This window comes from Balaenoptera ricei, chromosome 18, assembly GCF_028023285.1.
Source record: "Balaenoptera ricei isolate mBalRic1 chromosome 18, mBalRic1.hap2, whole genome shotgun sequence".
In the NCBI taxonomy this organism is placed as follows: domain Eukaryota; kingdom Metazoa; phylum Chordata; class Mammalia; order Artiodactyla; family Balaenopteridae; genus Balaenoptera; species Balaenoptera ricei.
In genome coordinates this window covers 75,319,548-75,338,598 of record NC_082656.1, presented here as the reverse complement: position 1 = coordinate 75,338,598, position 19,051 = coordinate 75,319,548, and the positions used below count along the sequence as shown (strand labels likewise).

General features: G+C 43.5%; 1 protein-coding gene, 1 long non-coding RNA gene and 1 other non-coding gene across 10 annotated transcripts in view; 2 read left to right on the top strand and 1 right to left on the bottom strand.

The window, feature by feature from the left end:
• The window catches only part of TPP2 (tripeptidyl peptidase 2), a 68,134-nt gene extending 64,079 nt beyond the window's left edge, over positions 1-4,055 (bottom strand). For 3 of the 8 annotated variants that reach the window (XM_059902694.1, XM_059902696.1, XM_059902695.1), the window contains exon 1: positions 3,809-4,054. In XM_059902694.1, coding sequence (XP_059758677.1) covers positions 3,809-3,973 — 165 coding nt within the window. In that variant the 5' untranslated portion in view covers positions 3,974-4,054. Of the gene's footprint in view, positions 1-3,808 lie in introns of all 8 variants that reach the window. The other 5 variants (XM_059902699.1, XM_059902697.1, XM_059902692.1 and 2 more) reach the window with 3 other exon arrangements.
• A 141-nt stretch (positions 4,056-4,196) lies between these two features.
• Positions 4,197-9,329, top strand: LOC132352286 (uncharacterized). The gene is made up of 3 exons (XR_009498645.1): positions 4,197-4,375; positions 7,082-8,346; positions 8,666-9,329. It is a non-coding gene; the product is annotated as an uncharacterized LOC132352286 (long non-coding RNA).
• On the top strand, positions 8,925-9,027 carry LOC132352779 (U6 spliceosomal RNA). The gene has a single exon (XR_009498862.1). It is a non-coding gene; the product is annotated as a U6 spliceosomal RNA (small nuclear RNA).
• Positions 9,330-19,051: the final 9,722 nt, after the last annotated feature.

Sequence of the window (19,051 nt, the reverse complement as noted above, 5' to 3'; positions counted from 1 at the left end):
CTACTGAGCCCAAGTGCTGCAACTACTGAAGCCCATGTACCTAGAGCCCATGCTCCACAACAAGAGAAGCCACCGCAATGAGAAGCCCTCGCACCACAAGGAAGAGTAGCCCCCACTCGCCACAACTAGAGAAAGCCTGCACGCAGCAACAAAGACCCAACGCAGCCAAATAAATAAATAAATTAATTTTAAAAAAAAAGAAAAAAGAAAAGAGGACAGCAATATAGCACAATAAATAATAATGATAAGGACAGTGTCTAGGAAAGCATGTAAGAACACAAAAGCCACCCTGGGGGAATCAGGAAAGGCTAACTGAAAGGGAGGTAATAAAACTTAAATTAATGGAGAGCACCCACTATTAGTAACCAAGTACATACCTATGATAACTTCCTTATTGTACTCCATTATATTTTAGTGAATGTAAAATTAGAAAGACTTTTACAGGACTACTTCCTCCTTCCCAAACTATTTATTCCCCATGAGGAAATTGAGGACATTATCACATATATACATTTTTTTTCCATTCAACACAAATTGTTACAAGCACATTTCATACAAAATGAATTTGGATATATGCTTTCAAGGAATTTTAACTGAACCAGGAAAAAGGTATATAAGCCGATATACTAAAATGAAACATTTTAGAGAATTCCCTGGCGGTACAGTGGTTAGGACTCCGCGCTTTCACTGCTGAGGGCCTGAGTGCGGCCAAAAAAAAAAAAATTTTAAGTGCTACAGGATATGAAGAAAATTGCTAAGAGAGCAAACTAAGTAACTGTCACCAGGGACTGGGCCTTGCTCCTCTTTGGACCCCCGGGTCCCAACACAGCGGTTGGCACATACACATAAATACACAGCGGGGGGCTGAATTAGTATCACTAGATATCCCCAAAGGTAACAGGTGAAGGCCCAGCTGGTCTTCAGGGATTAAGCAGGCATTTACAGGTGATTGTAGAAGGCCTGCAGGCAGATTAAACCCCACATGCAAAGGCATGTGTTGGGGAAAGACCTGGAACATCTGGGTGAGGAAAGCTGTGGAATGCTGTTGGTGGAAGCACAGGCGGGGTGCTTCAGTGGTGGGGTGGAGTGGATGTGGACAGAAGAAGCGGTGGGACCGAGGCTACGCAAACAGCTGGAGCTGAATGGCAAAGAGCCGTGCAAAGTTCAGATCCGGGGGTTTTAATGCAAAGACAACTGGGATGCCCAAATAGTTCTGTTTTATATTAAACAAAGGTGTGTTGGGTTGTTTGTTTTTTTTTTAAGGACGGTAACTTCGGCAACGTGAAGGGTGACCAATGGCAGCCGGGAGACCCGCTGGCCACCGTGGGTTTATTTCCAGGTCCAGTCCAAGCCCCATCTCTTGTCCGCGAAGCCTGCTTGCTCCAGCTCTCAATGGTCCCCTGATCAACCTCTGTTAACAGTTATCTGCAGGACTACATCACCTCTTAACGCAGAATGTTAGGGACCTGGCAGGTGCCTGAATATTTGCTGAGGAAAAGACTTAATCATTTATTTAATTACTCCTCCTCTCATGCTGGCCACCCTCTACATTTAACGAAGCCTACAGGCCATCACAAAAGAGAACTGGGCCCAAGGCCGTCACTGAAGAATGGGACTAGAATGGGACTCCCCACTGTGTTCCTGAAAACTCTCCCTTGCACCCTTAGTCCCCTACTCAGACACCATCTGCCTTTCCAAATGTCCAGTTTAACCTCCTCTTCCTATTTCACTCTTTCCTTCCACTTTATTTCTATCCACCTTCTTATCTTAATGATATACACACACATCTACAAAATACATTTGTTAAAGGTAAAGGGGGGAAAAAAACCTTAAAAATTCACTCATGTTTGCAAGCCACCTTAGTGAACTTCTTTCAGATGGCCATGTTTAGGTCAATCTCTCAGAGTTCAAGTTGTTACAAGATAAGAGTTATGTTTTCATTTTACTTCAAACATGTTGTTGCTCAAACATTTATGATTACATGCACATAATATCTAATGCGTATTTATCCTTCAGAGAGATGGTGATTCAAGATCCAGCATAAACTCCCTCTACTAAATAGCCTTGCTTAAAAAAAATCAGTGTTTGTTTAACACTTTTCATGAGCACTTTAAGAAGTCACATGTAATTGATCGCCTCAATTTTCAGAGCAACACTGTGGGATGAGAATTTCTGCTACTTTACAGAGAGAGTAACGGAATCATTTGATAAGCAGGTCTGGGGAATTCTACAAAAGCATTTTTACTGAGACACTTCTCCTCCAAACTCTTCCGATCCCCTTATTATCCTGACAAAAGAGCCAGTGAACCACTTACCCAGCTGTTCTCCTCCCACTTATCCCTATAAAAAGTAAACACACACCACACCAGAATGGAAACCATTACTGCCCTGTAATGAAGCCTCAATGAGGTGATAGCCGTCACTGCTGTAAGCCTTCGGAGTTCTTAAGAAAACTGGACCACCAGAGCTACCAGGAGGGAAGGCATCACCTGCTCCCCTTCTGACGCACCAGAGCTGCCTGGCAGGGCCACCATGAGGTGTGTTGCGTTTCAGAGTGCTGCTGAAGAATGAACAGGAGAGAGCAACATTCCTAGAGAGAGTCTCTACAGAGTCGGCCAGACCGGGAACCAGACTGGTTCCCTTTTCCCTCAGCATTACATCCTAACTTCCAAAATACTACCTCAGTTATAAGAGAGCACAATAAGGGATGCAAAGGAAGGAGAGGCATGGGGGAGGAGGAGAATTATTAAACTTCAGGGTTTTAAGAAATACAGGGGAAAGATTGATACAAGGAAGAGATCAGCATACAGGAGGATTAGCCAGGTTAGACATTTGGGAGACGAGTCTTGAACAACTGCAATTCTGTTTATTTCTGGGTTTCGGTGTAAGGCTCAGGCTACTAAATTTACAAACGTCAAACTTTGAAGACTTTAATGAGAATGCTTTCAACAGAGAGACACATTTTAAAAAATTACCTTTCGGCATGGTACCTTGATCTAACGATTTCAAAGGTGGCTAAGGCAAAACAAAATAACTTTAAAAAATCATGAAGTATGTTGTCTTACATTTTGAGGCTGAAAAAAAAAATACGGAAGCATAATTTAATGCAGTCTGAAGAGTTCGCCAAAAACAAAGTTGGGTTCTTCTTTATATCAAAGACTAAGCCATGCGTTTCACTGACCCTAAACAAGTACACTGCGGAAGAGGGTTAAAAATAGAATACATAAAACTACCAGAGGAAACAATTCCGGAAGTTGACCGAGTTATCTTCTTGAAAGCCGGCTTTCGTGTTTCAAGATAAACTATTCCTCCCCAAACCAAACCTCCCGAACGACACCAATAAAAATGAAGTTCTGATAGGTCATTTGCCCCTGCCCTGTTTCCTTCCCACCCCCGGCTCCCATGAATAACAAAACAGTAAAATCCTCGTTTGCAAATAACAGGCACCGGCCGGTCGGTGCCCAAGACACGAGGCAGCCGCGGAAGAAGGCGGTGTGCTGGGCAGGAGCCCGAGGGCCCGGGCCTGGAGGCGCCTGGGTAGGAAAGGGCTTCCTGGGCGACCGGCGGCCCCGGGCGCCCCGACCAGCCGCTTTTGTCTGGGCCGGGATCAGGGCCCAGCCGGGGCGCCCGGCCGCCGGCCCCTCGCACCCCGCCCCCCGCCGGGCCCTCCGCCTCCTCCCGGCGGCTCCCGCTCGGCCGCAGAGCGGGCTTCGGCCTGCGAGGCTCCGACGCCGCGTCCCCTCTGCGTCCCCGGCCCGATGGCCGGCCGCCCGCGCCCCCGCGCCCGGGCCCTCGGCGGCTGCCGCACCTGCATGCCCGGAGCCCCGGGGTCGACCCCCGTGTCCAGGACGGCGATGAGCACCCCCCGACCGTCATACTCCGGGTAGCGGCAGAGGAAGGACGCGGCCCCGGTCTCCTTCTTCGGGAGGAGGCCGTGGAAAGGGAAGGGCTCCTCGTTCGCAGCGGTGGCCATGGACGCAAGCTGGAGGGCGAAGAAGAGGCAAACTGCCAGCCTGCGCGCGGAAGAGCGGCGCGAGGACACCCGGGCGGCCGCGGGCCTGGGCGGGGGCGAGGGGCGGGGACAGCCGCCGGCCAATCCCGGCCCGCCAGGGAGAGGCGGCCAATCACGCGCTTCTACGTAAGCCAACGGCGCCGCTCTCTGGAGCTGGGCCCGAGTGTTGCCCGGGCCGCAGAGAAGGAGGCGGAGTCGGAGGCGTTGCTGGAGGCTTCAGTTTTCGAACCTGGGGTCTTAAAGAGACTCGCGTTTGGGATTTTTAGGGGACGGCCGGCTCCCTGGCAAAGGGTCCGCGTGTTCTGGGCCGAAACACTCCTCCGGGGACGGGAAAGGAAATGGGCTGCCAGTCTGTTGTAGCAGGTACCTCCCGCTGGCAAGCTTTGGTTTCCGAACTTGTGGTTGTGGACTAAACTTTTCGGTCAGCTGCTGCAGGATCCCCGGTTGACCCGAGGAAAGGGAGCCAACTCAGTCTCGCTAAACCCCTAGGAGTGTCGGATTTTGGCGAAATGCCGGTACAAAAATTTTTGAGAGGGAGTTCTTTGATTCAGTGGTGTAGGGATTGTGTTCCCCTTTCTCGAGTGTGTCCCTTTGATGGGGGACGGGGGGCGCGTATAGGGTGGGGATGGGCCAGAGCTGCAATCAACAGGAAGTGGGTTGTTGGCCTTTCAGTCGGCCTCGTAGCCAGTAACAAATACCAGCCTGAAGTGGGCCCCTCCTATCCTCATTGCTCACCCTGGGCTTCCGGGATTTCTGAAAAACATTCTTTTTTTTTTTTTTTTTTTTTTTCACTCTCTCTTTAAATTGATGTTCCTGGTTGGTCCTGAAGGTTCTGAAGGTTCTCCACTCAGTTATCGAGCCATAATTTGCAGTTTTTCAGATTAACAATGGCGGCTATCAATTGCTCCGTGCTGCACTAGTGGCCCTTAATGATCTTTCTGTCTGTATTCTTGCCAGGGTAATCTTAGTGTTTTGTGTGGGTGTGCCAGCGACCCCTTTGGCAATCTGGCGGGGCTTATGGACACCTCAGAACAATTTTAAACTCATAAAATGTAATATATAGAATTACTCCGGAAATTATGTTGAAATAGTTATCAAAATATGAAAACCAGCTTTATTATATAGCAAGTATTATACATATAGTTATATGTATGCTTCTTTGCATGAAATAACCGGAGCTAGCGCCAAATCTAAAAAGCTCCCATAATTTCAAAATAGTAAAGAGCATAAATAGTATTTTGAGACACCTGTAACGTACTGTGATAAACATTTTTATTGGTGAAACAGTAACAAACAGTAAGTGCTGATACCAGTCTGGTTATTACCTACATCTGTAATTGAAGGGAACATTTAATTAAACGGTTAGTGGAAGTAAGGATGTATTTTTTTTTTTCCTACTCAAGTTTTTGAACCCCTCAGATTCTATCATGGACTCCAGGTTAAGAATGCTTGGTGTAAAGGGAAATCCTATGTACACGAGTTTCCAATCCATAGGATTGGGAGATTCTCCACTAAATCTCAAAAATTACTGTAATGGCTGTGCAATTTCTTTGAATTCATTAGTGGTCCATTTCTTCTATTCCGTAAGTCTTAGAGAAGCATGTTCTCTTTAGTGGAGAGGAAATGGAGAATAGTTAATGTTTTCTTTCCTACTCCCAACTGTGTTTATGTTACCTCTAGAAAAGGGCTTAAAATTAATGGTAAAGAAAAGACACACTCAGAAGATATTCAAATAGAACATGTAGTGACAGAATGGAATAGCTTCCAGTTTCAAAGGAACCGGTAGTCCAGTCGCTTCATTTTACAGATGAGGAGCAAAGGTAGACAGGTTTACTGACTGCCACGGGTTTTGAAACGGAGTTAGTGAGAAAGCTGGATTTCTGTTCTCATAGTCTGCCCCCAGTGTTTTCTTTTTTTTTTTTTTTTAACTTTTTTTTTTTTTTAATTTATTTATTTTTGGCTGTGTTGGGTCTTCATTTCTGTGCGAGGGCTTTCTCTAGTTGCAGCAAGCGGGGGCCACTCTTCATCGCGGTGCGCGGGCCTCTCACTGTCGCGGCCTCTGTTGTTGCGGAGCACAGGCTCCAGACGCGCAGGCTCAGTAGTTGTGGCTCACGGGCCTAGTTGCTCCATGGCATGTGGGACCTTCCCAGACCAGGGCTCGAACCCATGTCCCCTGCATTGGCAGGCAGATTCTCAACCACTGCGCCACCAGGGAAGCCCTCTGCCCCCAGTGTTTTCTACCACACCTGTTGTGCTCTCCGACCAGTGTGTCACCCAATGAATGGATGGTGAATGAACTGTTCATTGTGAAACCAAAGTGGCAGACTTTTTATTAGACTCCTATAACAATGTTCTTAAAAAAAAAAATTTTTTTTTTGTTTACCGCTCCCATAAAAATGTTTTAGAAAAATTACATACCCTCTTGTATAGTTTTTATATAACTTTTGAAATTTGTCATCATACGTTCAAGAAATTATAAAGGATGTGATATCTGGCATTTTATAAATATTGACATTCTTTAATGAAACTTCTACATCATTCATTTAAATATAGCCAGTTGAATGTTATTCTTTGATATCTGCCATTCTATTTATATACCTGAACATACTCCATTTAAAATCAGATATTTGACATCACTATTTCTTCTTGAAATTTTATTAACTTTCTACACAGAATTTTATCCTAATGTAATTTACATTTATGATGGAAAGTCCTACTGATCATTTATTATTATCTGCAACAAAAATATGTATGTTAATATTTAATTTAAAATTTTTTCCTGGGATCAAAGTGTTAAAATTTTCCTTTTGGATTATCTTTCAATTATTGGAAAGTTGATCAAAAGGACATAAATAAATCTTAAGCTTTGATAAATATTTGATTAAGATAAAAATTACAGAACAAAAAGAAAATTTTTATTGAAAATGCAGTTCTTAAAAAGATGCATGTTTCGGGGCTTTGATGAAAGGTTTTACTGACAGTTTTTCAAATCGTCCCTTTATTTGATGCCCAAGAAGCTATTCCACCTGAAGGTGATGCACGATAGTAAGATGCCTTTTTTTTTTCTAGGAAGCTGGAGACCCAGCTGTGAAACAGGTGCAAAGGGGAGGCGGTATGTCCTCCCATCACAGGCACGTCTTCAAGCAGATAAGTTTGGAAAAGAGTAGATAGGACATGTAAGCCTCTGGAAATTGATCATATTGAAATTATCCATGACTTTAAACCACAGTTTGAAGACCACTGTTTTATAAAACCCCTGAAATCACTTTAACTCAATACGAAGTCATTTACTCTTTGTCTTCCAGCCACAGTATTCTCCACATTCTGCGTTTACACCTCCTCCTCTCTGGATTTAATGACATTGCCAGCTAAGGGAACGCTCGCAGTGCCAAGTCCGTTTGCGCAACTTGACAAACAGTTTGACAGTTTATTGGCTTTCAGAAGAAAACAATGAAGATATAGATAAATACAACTAGGGCTTAGGAATGGGGAGGAGGAGGAGGAGGAAGGGGATGTCAGGACACAACAGGGTCAGCAGACCGGGGCATCCTATGTGGGGTAAAGTAATAGGCTGGACGCACGCACCCTCCCACACAGCGTTGTTCGGGGCGGGAAGGGCAGAGCAGGGTGTTCCCGAGGGCCACCTCCCTTCCCCATCACCTGCCGGGTGGGAGGCCGCGCGCCAGTGCAGAGGTGCGGGCAAAGGCATCGCCTCCCATGAGTCACTTTCTTTGTAGCTATTGCGGCACCGTATCATTTAGAGAATATTCTTTAATCAAGTATCCGAAACTGCGCAGAGATTGTGAAAGCGTCAGCGTGTCCCAGAGGCCGGGCGTAGACGTCCTGCGCAGCGTCAGCAGCGAGGCCACTCCTCCCGTGGCTGCTCCCAGGCGGTGATGGAGGGAAGCAGGAACGCTAGGGCCGGGCCGTTCCTGGGCGATGAGGAACTTCCGTGACGGCAGATTTGGGCTGCAGGACTCCCCCCCCGGCTTTGCCAAGCCTCCCCTAGGCTGCGTGGCACCCAGCCTTTGCTTTCCTCTTCTTTTCGCAGGGTCTAACTTGCCTCGCGGCCTGATGGCCCTCCCAGCCTTTGGTGGACCCTTGACTATTTTACCTTACACAGGCATTTCCCCCGATAGAATCCTTGCTCCTTTAAGCCAGCCTTGGCACTTGCTTCTCGGAGGACCCGGACTAAACTAGCTCACACCAAACTGAGATTCAGGTGCTTCAAACTTCACCACTGCTGCCCCCTGGAGGCCAAGGCCGTTATTACCATTCCTATCAAATATGCCGGCTTCCTAGACATTCTCCAGTGCAAAGCCAGACGGACAAAGGTATTTGGCAAAGCTTAAATCACATGCCTGCGTTTAGCTGTAAAGGAGGCTGGGAGATTAAGTTCTGACTTCTTGCATGGGTAGACAGGACTGATAATGTGGGAAATTCTATAAACATAGAAAGGCCTTTCAAAAGATGCCTCTTAATTCAAAAGATTTGTTAATTATACCAAATAGCCACTTTGCCAACATATATGTATCTATAATATATCCATTTAACCTTAAGACTTTCATGATTCTAAATACTTTAGATTATGCCTGCTATCCTCTCACTTTCTAGTCTTTCTACCTCCAAACTAAATTAAGCATTATAACACAGTTCCAGGTCCTTGAACCTTCAATAACGAAATGATAAACTAGGCAATTTGGACCAAGACTCCTGCTGAGAGTAATCAGAAAAACTGGACAACACATGAAAAAGTATACTCATCGGCAAAAGAAGGCTAACAGTGTGGTGAAGAATTTCTGGAGCAGATGTAAACTCAGAAACTTGAGCCTAACATTTGGGACAGCCTTGCCTTTCAGGGCAAAGGGAAGTGGGGAGAAAATCCTGAAAAATTAGAAAAGTGAAGACCAGTGCTCACTTCAGCAGCACATACTAAAATTGGAACAATACAGAGAAGATTAGCACGGCCCCTGTGCAAGGATGACACACAAATTCGTGAAGCGTTCCATATTTTTGACCTAAATGGGAAGGAAATCCAAAAAAGAGGGGACATATGTATACGTATAGCTGATTCACTTTGCTGTACAGCAGAAACTAACACAATGTTGTAAAGCAACTATACTCCAATAAAAAAATAAAAATAAAAAAGTGAAGGCCATGAGCCAGGGAGGTGGGCCTTGTCAGATGGCCATTCATGTCTAACCAGTGCAAAAGTTGGTATTGGGGGGGTGGTTGAGAGCTGGCTTTAGGAATCCGGAGATCTGAACTTTAGTCCTAGCTCTCTCTTGGTTTGTCGTTTTTAGACAAGGCAGTGAACCTCTCTGGACCTCAGTTTCCTTGTTTGCATGGGAAAGAGTTAATGGAACTTCTTTTGTAGCTACGGGGGTAGGGGGTGGGGGAGGGATTTGAATCAATTTCAAAACAGTACGTTTTATGGTCAGTTAATATAAAAAAAGTATTAAAATATCCCCCAGGGCAGAGAAAGGTCATGTGCTCTTAGCATACTAAGGCTAGGGTTGTCAGTTCATGAGAAATAGAGTCAATGTTATATAAATAGGAGAAGTGTGAATTTTTCACATAGGAAAGATAGGTGCCTCACAAGCCACAGTAAAAGTCTCTCACCGTTTTCCTCTCTTCTGTGGGACCAGAGCTGCCCTTTCTCCCTTCCTGACAGCTCTGACCAGCTGTCCTTAGGAGCAGAGGTCATCCCTTCCTTCTACAGAATCCGTAGAAAGTGGGTAGAATAGCAAATGCATTGGCTTCCAGAGGACATTGGAGCTGGTAGACTTACAGACACATGGAAAACGTGGTGGATGGGGCTTGATTATCTGTGTGGGTCGGGATGGTGTGCCCTGGGATAAGCATGGGGAGGGCTTAGGCAGAGAGGCTGCCCTCCTGCAGAGCACAGGCAGATGAGGAGCTCAGCCACGGGTGGCCACAGGCGCAGGTCCGTGCCCCTGTCTGCAGCCTTCCCCAGCTGTGTTCACTCCCATCTTCAGGAAAACACCGATTGCCACACACCTGATTGTCAGTCCAGGCTATGCTGTGGCAGCATGAAAGCCCACATTTCAGGGGTGTAAAGGCAGTTTTCACCCGTGCTCCAGCTCCACTCCAGCTCCACTGCGGGCTCTGCTCCAAGTTCCACCCAGTCTTGGAGTCAGGCTGGAAGAGCTGGCAGTCCCTGGAATGTTCCTGGTCACCACAGCAGGAAAATGAGAACGTGGGGAAGCACGCACTTGATCTTAAAGCTTCCGTCACTCTGCTCACACTTCACCGGCTACGGCAGATCCCAGGGTCATGGCCACGTTCAACGGGGCAGGGAAACGCAGTTCTATCATGGGCCCAAGGGAACAATAACTGGGATATTTGAATTGTCCTAATTACTACCAGAAGCTCATTGATGTTCAAGACGTTTTCACTGTAGTGAAAGCTGGTTATGTGATGCCCAAAACAGATGTGCTCCTCTCCCCCATGGTCAGTATCCCGTATGAACTGCCAGACAGACAGTGAGGACATCTATTCCTGGATGGCCACCTAGGGGGAGGCCCAGGATGGCAAATACTCCAGGTCGCCTCAGGGGAGCTAGAAATACATCTTAGGGTTCGGAAATAGAACATTCAGTTGGGGAGTTTGGGATTGACATGTACACACTGCTATATTTAAAATGGATAACCAACAAGGACCTACTGTATAGCACAGGGAACTCTGCTCAATACTCTGTAATAATCCAAATGGGAAAAGAATTTGAAAAAGAATAGATATATGTGTATGTATAACTGAATCACTTTGCTGTACACCTGAAGCTAACACAACATTGTTAGTCAACGATACTCCAATATAAAATAAAAAGTTAAAAAAAAAAGAAATAGAAGGGGTAGATTATGACTGCTAAGCTCAGATGGTTCTATCCTTCCAACTACATACCACCTAGCACAGGAGTGCTCGATAAATAGTTAAACTACACCAGGTCCTCCTTGGGTAAAGAATTGTTCTGAAATAGCCAATTGCTTCTTACATGGCTTCTAATACAGAATACGTTCTCAACCTTTGTGTATTAGCCTAATTTAATCTTCAAGTTTGCACACTATTTGGTTATTACTGATTGCATTGTCTCTCGGGCTCTATTTATTTGGGGGTTTCTGATAAGTGAGAAAAGAAAATAATAGAAAAATAGAGTAACCTTATGGTTTCTACTACCATGGATAAATAGGAATGCCCAAGAAACATCTCAACTTGAAGAGTGTAAAATTCTCTAGACTTCTTTGTATTGTATATCTTTGCAGAAATGTTGCATGCATAAAAAGAATATGTGTGTATGTATGTGTACATATACTCTATGACTATATGTATGTATGTATGCATACATAAATGTGTAAATGTGTGTGAAAAAATATGATTCCTCTCTCCTTTTTTATATAAATGGTAACATACTGCACTGTCCTGTACCTTGTTTTTTTTTTTCATTTTACACTATTTCCTGATGAATATTAGTACAGAGAATTATTTCTCTTTCTTCTTAATAGCTTCATACTATTCCTTTGCTTGTGTCATCATTTATTTAACATGTGAGTTAGTTTTATTTTTTATTTTTGGCTGCCTTGGGTCCTCGTTGCTGCATGCGGTCTTTAGTTGTGGTGAGCAGGGGCCACTCTTCATTGCGGTGTGTGGGCTTCTTCTCATTGCAGTGGCTTCTCTTGTTGCGGAGCATGGGCTCTAGGCTCACGGGCTCAGTAGTTGCGGCTCGCGGGCTCTAGAGTGCAGGCTCAGTAGCTGTGGCACACGAGCTTAGTTGCTGCACGGCATGTGGGATCTTCCCGGACCAGGGCTCGAACCCGTGTCCCTTGCATTGGCAGGCAGATTCTTTTTTTTTTTTTTAATTTATTAATTAATTTATTTATTTTTGGCTGTGTTGGGTCTTCGTCTCTGTGCGAGGGCTTTCTCTAGTTGCGGCGAGCGGGGGCCACTCTTCATCGCGGTGCGCGGGCCTCTCACTGTCGCGGCCTCTCTTGTTGCGGAGCACGTGTTCCAGCCTCGCAGGCTCAGTAGTTGTGGCTCACGGGCCTAGTTGCTCCGCAGCATGTGGGATCTTCCCAGACCTGGGCTCGGACCGGTGTCCCCTGCATTGACAGGCAGACTCTCAACCACTGCGCCACCAGGGAAGTCCCAAGTAAGTTAGTTTTTAAATCTCTTGTTTTTGAAATTGGAAATGGGTACTTCCTTGCCAGTACAATTGTTTCTAAAATGTAAACGTTTCAGGCCATAAAAATCTTCAGGGGGGCGTGGGATGAATTGGGAGATTGGGATTGACATATATACTACTATGTATAAAATAGATAACTAATGAGAACCTGCTGTATAGTACAGGGAACGCTACTCAGTGCTCTGTGGTGACCTAAATGGGAAGGAAATCCAAAAAAGAGGGGATATATGTCTACGTATAGCTGATTCACTCTGCTGTACAGTAGAAACTGACACAACATTGTAAAGCAACTCTACTCCAATAAAAAATTTTTTTTAAATCTTCAGTTCCTTTAGTTCTGACAAAGTCAAATTTCCATGCATAGCTGTAGAAGTCTCACTCCTATCCTTGGAGGACTTCAGCCCCCAGTCCCTGCTCAGTGGGCAGGAAGGATATACCCCACCTCCTTTCTGGCCGTAGGTGATGGAACCAGGAGTGGTTCTTGTCCTGAGGCAGATGAAAGAAGCCCACGGGCATGTAGTGTGCGGTGGAGCGTTTGAGTGAGGTTCTTGAAAGCTGGATCCTTGGGGCCCGCTGTTGGGAGGCTGAGAGCTCTCTTTAATCCAGAACTGCTCTATTCTCAGACAAGCCCCGGCACACCGAGCTGCTGCTTTTGGTTTGATTTATGATCCCTCCGTATCCTTATATTAAACGTTCTTATTTGATATGCTTTGGAATTTTCTCTTCCTTAATCAAAAGAGCTTTACCTAGAACAGAGCCTATGGTGCTTATTTTGTTTCACCCATTCCTGATGTGTATTAGTTAGCAAACGCATACTCCCACTGAATTCCGTGACAGTAAATCACACTTATGTGGACAGACATGAATTAAATTGTGCAATGCAGGAATTGTCCCCGGGTAGTTCCTGCCCTCTGTGGTTTCACTGTAGGAAGCATCTCAGCGCCGTGGGTCTCTCCATGAGATGGGCACAGACCGGGATCTGCCCAGCCACCGTGGCTGTTTTTACTTGCAGTACCTGCGTGGGATTTCCTAAGTCCCATCCACCGGCCCGAACTTGGAGTGCCAGAAAAACATGTCAGGCTTTGGATTCCGGTGAAAGCCTAATCCTCATGATGATCCTGAGTATCCTGACTTGATGGAGAGAGAGGCAGAGAATATGTGGGTGAAAGCACTGAGAGGTTAAGGGATCTTGTCCCTGGGGACTGGCTCTGCCACTGATTCGCTCCACGGTCTTTAACAAAGCCTCAGTGACCTCAACTACAGATCTGAGGGTTTCGTCAGCGTTAAATGAGAAAAGGTACCTTCCGCAGTGACAATAAATCATTGCTATTATTCTATCGTGTCTGGGATGCAGCAGTGATTCAGTGCACTGAGGCTGGCCATATCATTTGGCATCCCACTATCTAAAGTTAAGACTTCCACAGAGCAGGCAAATTGATTTTTTTTTTAAACGGTTATTCAGTTTGCAAGAAATGGTTTTTAAAAATCAACTTAGGCCTGTAGTACAGAGACCTTATAAGCCTGTTTCCTTCAGGTAAATAGATCAAACAATTTACTCCATCACTGGTGAAACATAACGTGGGCAGATATGTTTTTACTGTTTCTAGAACTTGATGGGTTTTTTTAACTGTAATAAATACATCTCCAATTTCGTAGAACTATTTTTTTTTTCCCTTAACAAAAGAATGATAACTGGAGGACAGCTTATAAATATCACTTTGTGTGTGAGGGTGGGGCGGGGGGAGGGTAAGAACACTTAACATGAGATCGACCCTCCTCACAAACTTACGAGTACCAGTACCGTATTATTAACTATATCTGCTGGTGTACAGCAGATGTCTGGAACTCACCTTGTGTAACTGTAACTCTATACCCCTTGAACCAACAACTCCTCACATCCTCCCCTCCCCCATCCTGGGAACCACCGCTCTATTGTCTACTTTTATACCTTTGACATTTAAATGCCTCCTGTAAGAGAACTCAGGCACTGTTGGTCCTTCTGACGGATGTACTTCACTTAGCATCCCTTCCAGTTCCATCCCTGTTGTTGAAAACGGTAATTCCCTTCTTTTTTTAAAGGCTGAATAATATTCTATTGTATGTATGTACTACCTTTTCTTTATCCATTCATCTTTTGATGGACATTTGGATTGTTTCCATATCCTGGCTATTATGAATAATGCTGCAATGAACATGAGGGTGCAGATATCTCTTCAAGATCCTGATTTTGATTCTTCCAGTGTATATCCAGAAGTGGGATTGCTGGAGCATTTGGTAGTTCTGTTTTTAATTTTTGAGTGAACTTCATACTGTTTTCCATAGCAGCTGCATCGTTAAACATTCCCATCAAGAGTGTACAAGGGCTTCTATTTCCCACGTCCTTGCCAACACTTACCATGTTTTTTCTTATAGTAGCCATCCTCACAGGTGTGAGGTGATACCTCATTGCACCTTTGATTATAATTAAAAGCTCTGTAATTCCACTGCTCTGAAACAGAGACCAACAGCCAAAATTAGACTCTTTCTGTGGATTAGAATGTCATGTACAAACTTTTCATTTAGCATTATATTGTTCTTATTTTCAGAGTTTAAAAACTTATTTTATAAACATGATTTGTATATAGTTCAATGGATATACCAAAATTTTTTGAAACATTCCCAATTTCTGAACATTTAAATAGTTTCTAAGTAATTAAATGGTTGTAATATTTACAGCTGAAAACTGGCTATAGAAGAAAGTAAACTGCAAATCTACACATTGTAGGAAAGTAGCCTGCTGTGGTCGCAAGCTTAAAATATGATTATAATTCCATTATAATTATTCTTAACAGGAGTAAAAATTTCTCAATTCTTTTATTCACATAAACTTTCATTCAATATCTGTGTGTGTGTAAATCCTGGAAAATGTTCTTTATCAAAAGCAATTCATTTAGGTTTTTTTCACTCAGCATTGGCTTTGTAATAGTGCCACCTTCTGGTTGGAATTTGCCTTTACAAGCTGGTGTGGTGTCCAGACCATCCCACGGGGCTCGGTAAATTGTGATTTTGTTCCAGTGAGTGAACTGTGGTAAATCAATCTCAGCAGACTACAACCCTAAAGATGCTGGTCTGCTAGGTGCTAGAGGACAAAAGGCATAGGGAATGCAGGAAACAGAGAGAACTAAGAAGTTATGCCAAGCATATAAACAAACAAACCATGTAAACTTGCAATGCTTCTTTGCTTGTAATTGACCCATTCTCTTTTAGAAAGATACAGTGGAACTGTATACGTCACAGAAAATGTCAAATGAAAAATGTGGGTGTACGTGGGTCAGGAGCTGTCCAAGGTGGGTCTTTGGGCTACAAGGGCTTCTGCTTATCTTTCGTCTAAGCCTTTGAATGTAGCCATTTGAATTCATCTAAAGTGATAGACCCTAAGCCCCGCCCCCTCACCTTTTTCCCTTTACAGTATGAAGTTAAAATTTGAGACAACTGCCGTAGGCATGCCCAGATTTTCACAAAAGCTGTTCCCTCTTTTATTTTGGTAAAAATAATGCATTACAGCAATTTGTATTCAACACAACTATTCAGAGTCAGTAGTAAAGATGCTAAATTTCCTGCTTAATTAGGGTCCAGGATACAGAGAGTTCCCCAGTTCCACTGTTCACTTTCTCAGGGAAGCTTGTAGGTGTGAGTGAGCATCTCCGTTATAGGAAAAATCATGAATTCCCTCCCGTGTATAAAGCTCAAGGACTTGGATCCAGTCTCAAGATAAGAAAACCCACACCTTTCAAATGGCCCCTGGTTACCACAAAAGGGGCACTTTATAAGTAGTGAGAATTAACTTGAGACAAACCACGTGCATGATCAGGACAACTTATGTTAAGACTCTCAGGCTGAGAATCTCCTACCTAAATGTCCCAAATTGAATGACTGTGGGTGCACTATTTATTCTCATTTATTCAGCCTTTCAGAATGTGCTTAAAGCAAAACCTTCTTACAGCCAAGGCCACTAACATCTTACTAAATGAATATCCAGATGCATGAAATTCTTGTCGTACAGTGATACTTTTTAAAGATTTTTTTCTTGATGTGGACCATTTTTAAAGTCTTTACTGAATTTGTTACAGTATCGCTTCTGTTTTATGTTTTGGTTTTTTGGCCATGAGGCATGTGAGCTCTTAGCTCCCCTACCAGGGATTGAACCCGCACCCCCTGCATTGGAAGGCAAAGTCTTAACCACTGAACAGCCAGGGAAGTCCCCAATACAGTGATACTTTTAAGCAAAAGACATATACTCATAATTCTCAGTCATGGAAAATAATACAGGGGTCTTTTCTAAGATAAAAATGGGCACCTACAAAGGTTAACTGGCTTTTTTTTTTTTTTTTCTTTTTGGTTTCTAAAGTTGCCAAACTTCTCAACACAAAATAAAGCGGACAAAGTGCCTGTTGATCACTTTTGCAGCCAACAACCCAAAACTTAGTCTTGAATTGATATGTGAATATTGAGAAATTGATCTGATGATTTCCTTTTATTCCCTCTCTAAATCTGATGGCAAACAAAGCCCTTAAATCTCACAGATGTATTTATATATTCACTTGTAAAGCCTATTCATGTTATCTGGATGTCCGTCAATCACCACAACTAAAAATCGACCTGACAGACCAGATATGGTGACTCATATATATTGATTTCCCTCAAGGAACTAGGAGCTGAGCAGCTTTCCCAACAAGGAAGAGCCTGTAGATGTCTCTGGTTCACCAGTTATATTTGGGCTTGTGAGCTCATTAGTCAGCCGTATTCTTCAACTCCTACACTAAAGTATTTCCAAGTCTGTAGGCGTTTTCTCTAGTTAAGGTTGATCAATCTTTATTGCTCTCAATTTATAGCTTCCCAGATGCTCAAGTTAGCCAAAACTTTTTTATTTAAGAAAAATGAGTTGATAATAGTAAATATATCATATATTTTATAATATTGATTATAATAGATTATAGTTAATAATACCATATTACATACTTGAAAGTTCCTGAGAGAGAACATTTTAAATGTTCTCACCACCAAAACGAAACAGTAATTATGTGACATGACAAAGATGTTAGCCAAAGCTAAGGTAGTAATCATTTTGCAAGATTTAAGTGTCTCAAATCAACACGTTGTACACCTTAAAGTTACACAATGTTATATGTCAGTTAAAAGAAAGAAAAGCAAGTTCCTTATTTACCCTCCTTTAACTGTTTTCAATGAACTGACGTCACGTAGCTATTAAAAATGAATTAATAGAGAGACTTAAAGAGATCTTTCTTTGGAAGTCTCTGGAAAGCATCACCAGAGTAGATGATATACAGCATAGTGTCATCAACTAAGAGTGAGGGGAAAGTGAGGGGTAATAGGTTTAGGCTTTTGACCTCAATATGGCCTCTCTGACCTTTTGAAAACCCATAAACTCTACGTTTTGAAACTGAGAACTACAATTTAATTCATTCAGTTAGATAAATCATTTCTACAGGAGCAGAGATTTGGTGCTAAGCCCTAGTTTACTGTAAAACAAAGAGCTATATTTAATATAATTGCATTTCTGCTTCAAGTAAAATCACTCTATAAATTTTATCCTAAAAAGGGATATAGGATTTGAGCTAGTCCCTTGGCTTCCTTGTGACTCTGACTTGTTGTTAGAAATGCTGCATGTGACTAACGTGGAATCCTTTTCTGTAACTGAAAATCTGGTTTCCCTATCTTGCATTGTTATCCTCAAATATTGCCTCTGCCAATATTTTCTTCACGATTTCTCATGAATATTTATATGATCCAGAATTTCTTTACTGGTAGAGTGAACCATCCCATCTATGGCTCTTTGCTGAGTCCTCCCGGGACACCCTCACCCCGCAAGACATCATGGATTCTGTTGGTAGGTTTCTATCTCCACCTCTGGCTTTATGTCCTGGTCTCCAGCTCTGGCTGTAGCAAAGCCAGCTTGTCTTCCGCCCACTCCCTCCAATCCTGTCTCCAGCAGGTCTCTTTTAGCATCCTTTCTCTGTTATCAGCCAAAGACAGCAGCAGAAGAATGTCAATTTTGCTATCTATGCCTGCACTCTAATTCCACTTCACAGCCAGCCATGGGGTTTGCCTTAATTTAATTTCTATATTAACCTGTTTACAATTTCCTCAGAAGTCACTACTCACATTGTATTTATTCAATTAAGTCACTATTCACATTGTATTTATTCCAGTCAACAGATACTTCACAGATTTGGCATTGAAAAGCCCCCTGGAAATGCAACTCAAATAGAATGTTCACTTTAGAAAGGGCTTTCAATACAGCATCTCAACAGACTCAGTGGTTGAGTATCATGGAACAGAGGCAACCATGCCTCTACAGTAACCGTTCCCTACTAGGAAGACTGCTCATATCTTTAGACTGAAAAATATACATGCCATGTGTATAATGATTCCCTTGCACGACTGTCAAAGAAAAAGGAATGGGTAATATTTCTGGCAAAATTGGCTCCAAGGCTCAATGGGAGTGAAGATTGGAGGAGATACTTTCTTCTGATACCGCAAATAGGCTGAAAAAGTGTTATTTGCATGGACTTTATTCCTTTTGAAAATAAGACACGCCGACGCTTGTAAAGCAGGTATATAGGTGAGAGTTAGGGGCTGAGAGATGGGGGAGAAGTCATGAAAGCAGGAGATAGAGCAACTCTCTTTTCATTTTAGTATTTCACAAGTTTGGTGATGGGGGTGACTGACCTAGATGGGAGGCCATCCATCATGAGAACGCTGCAGTGTGGTACCCACACGCCCGAGCAGAGGGGAGGCGCTCAGTGTCAGGAACAGCTGGATGAACCGTCCTAGAACCA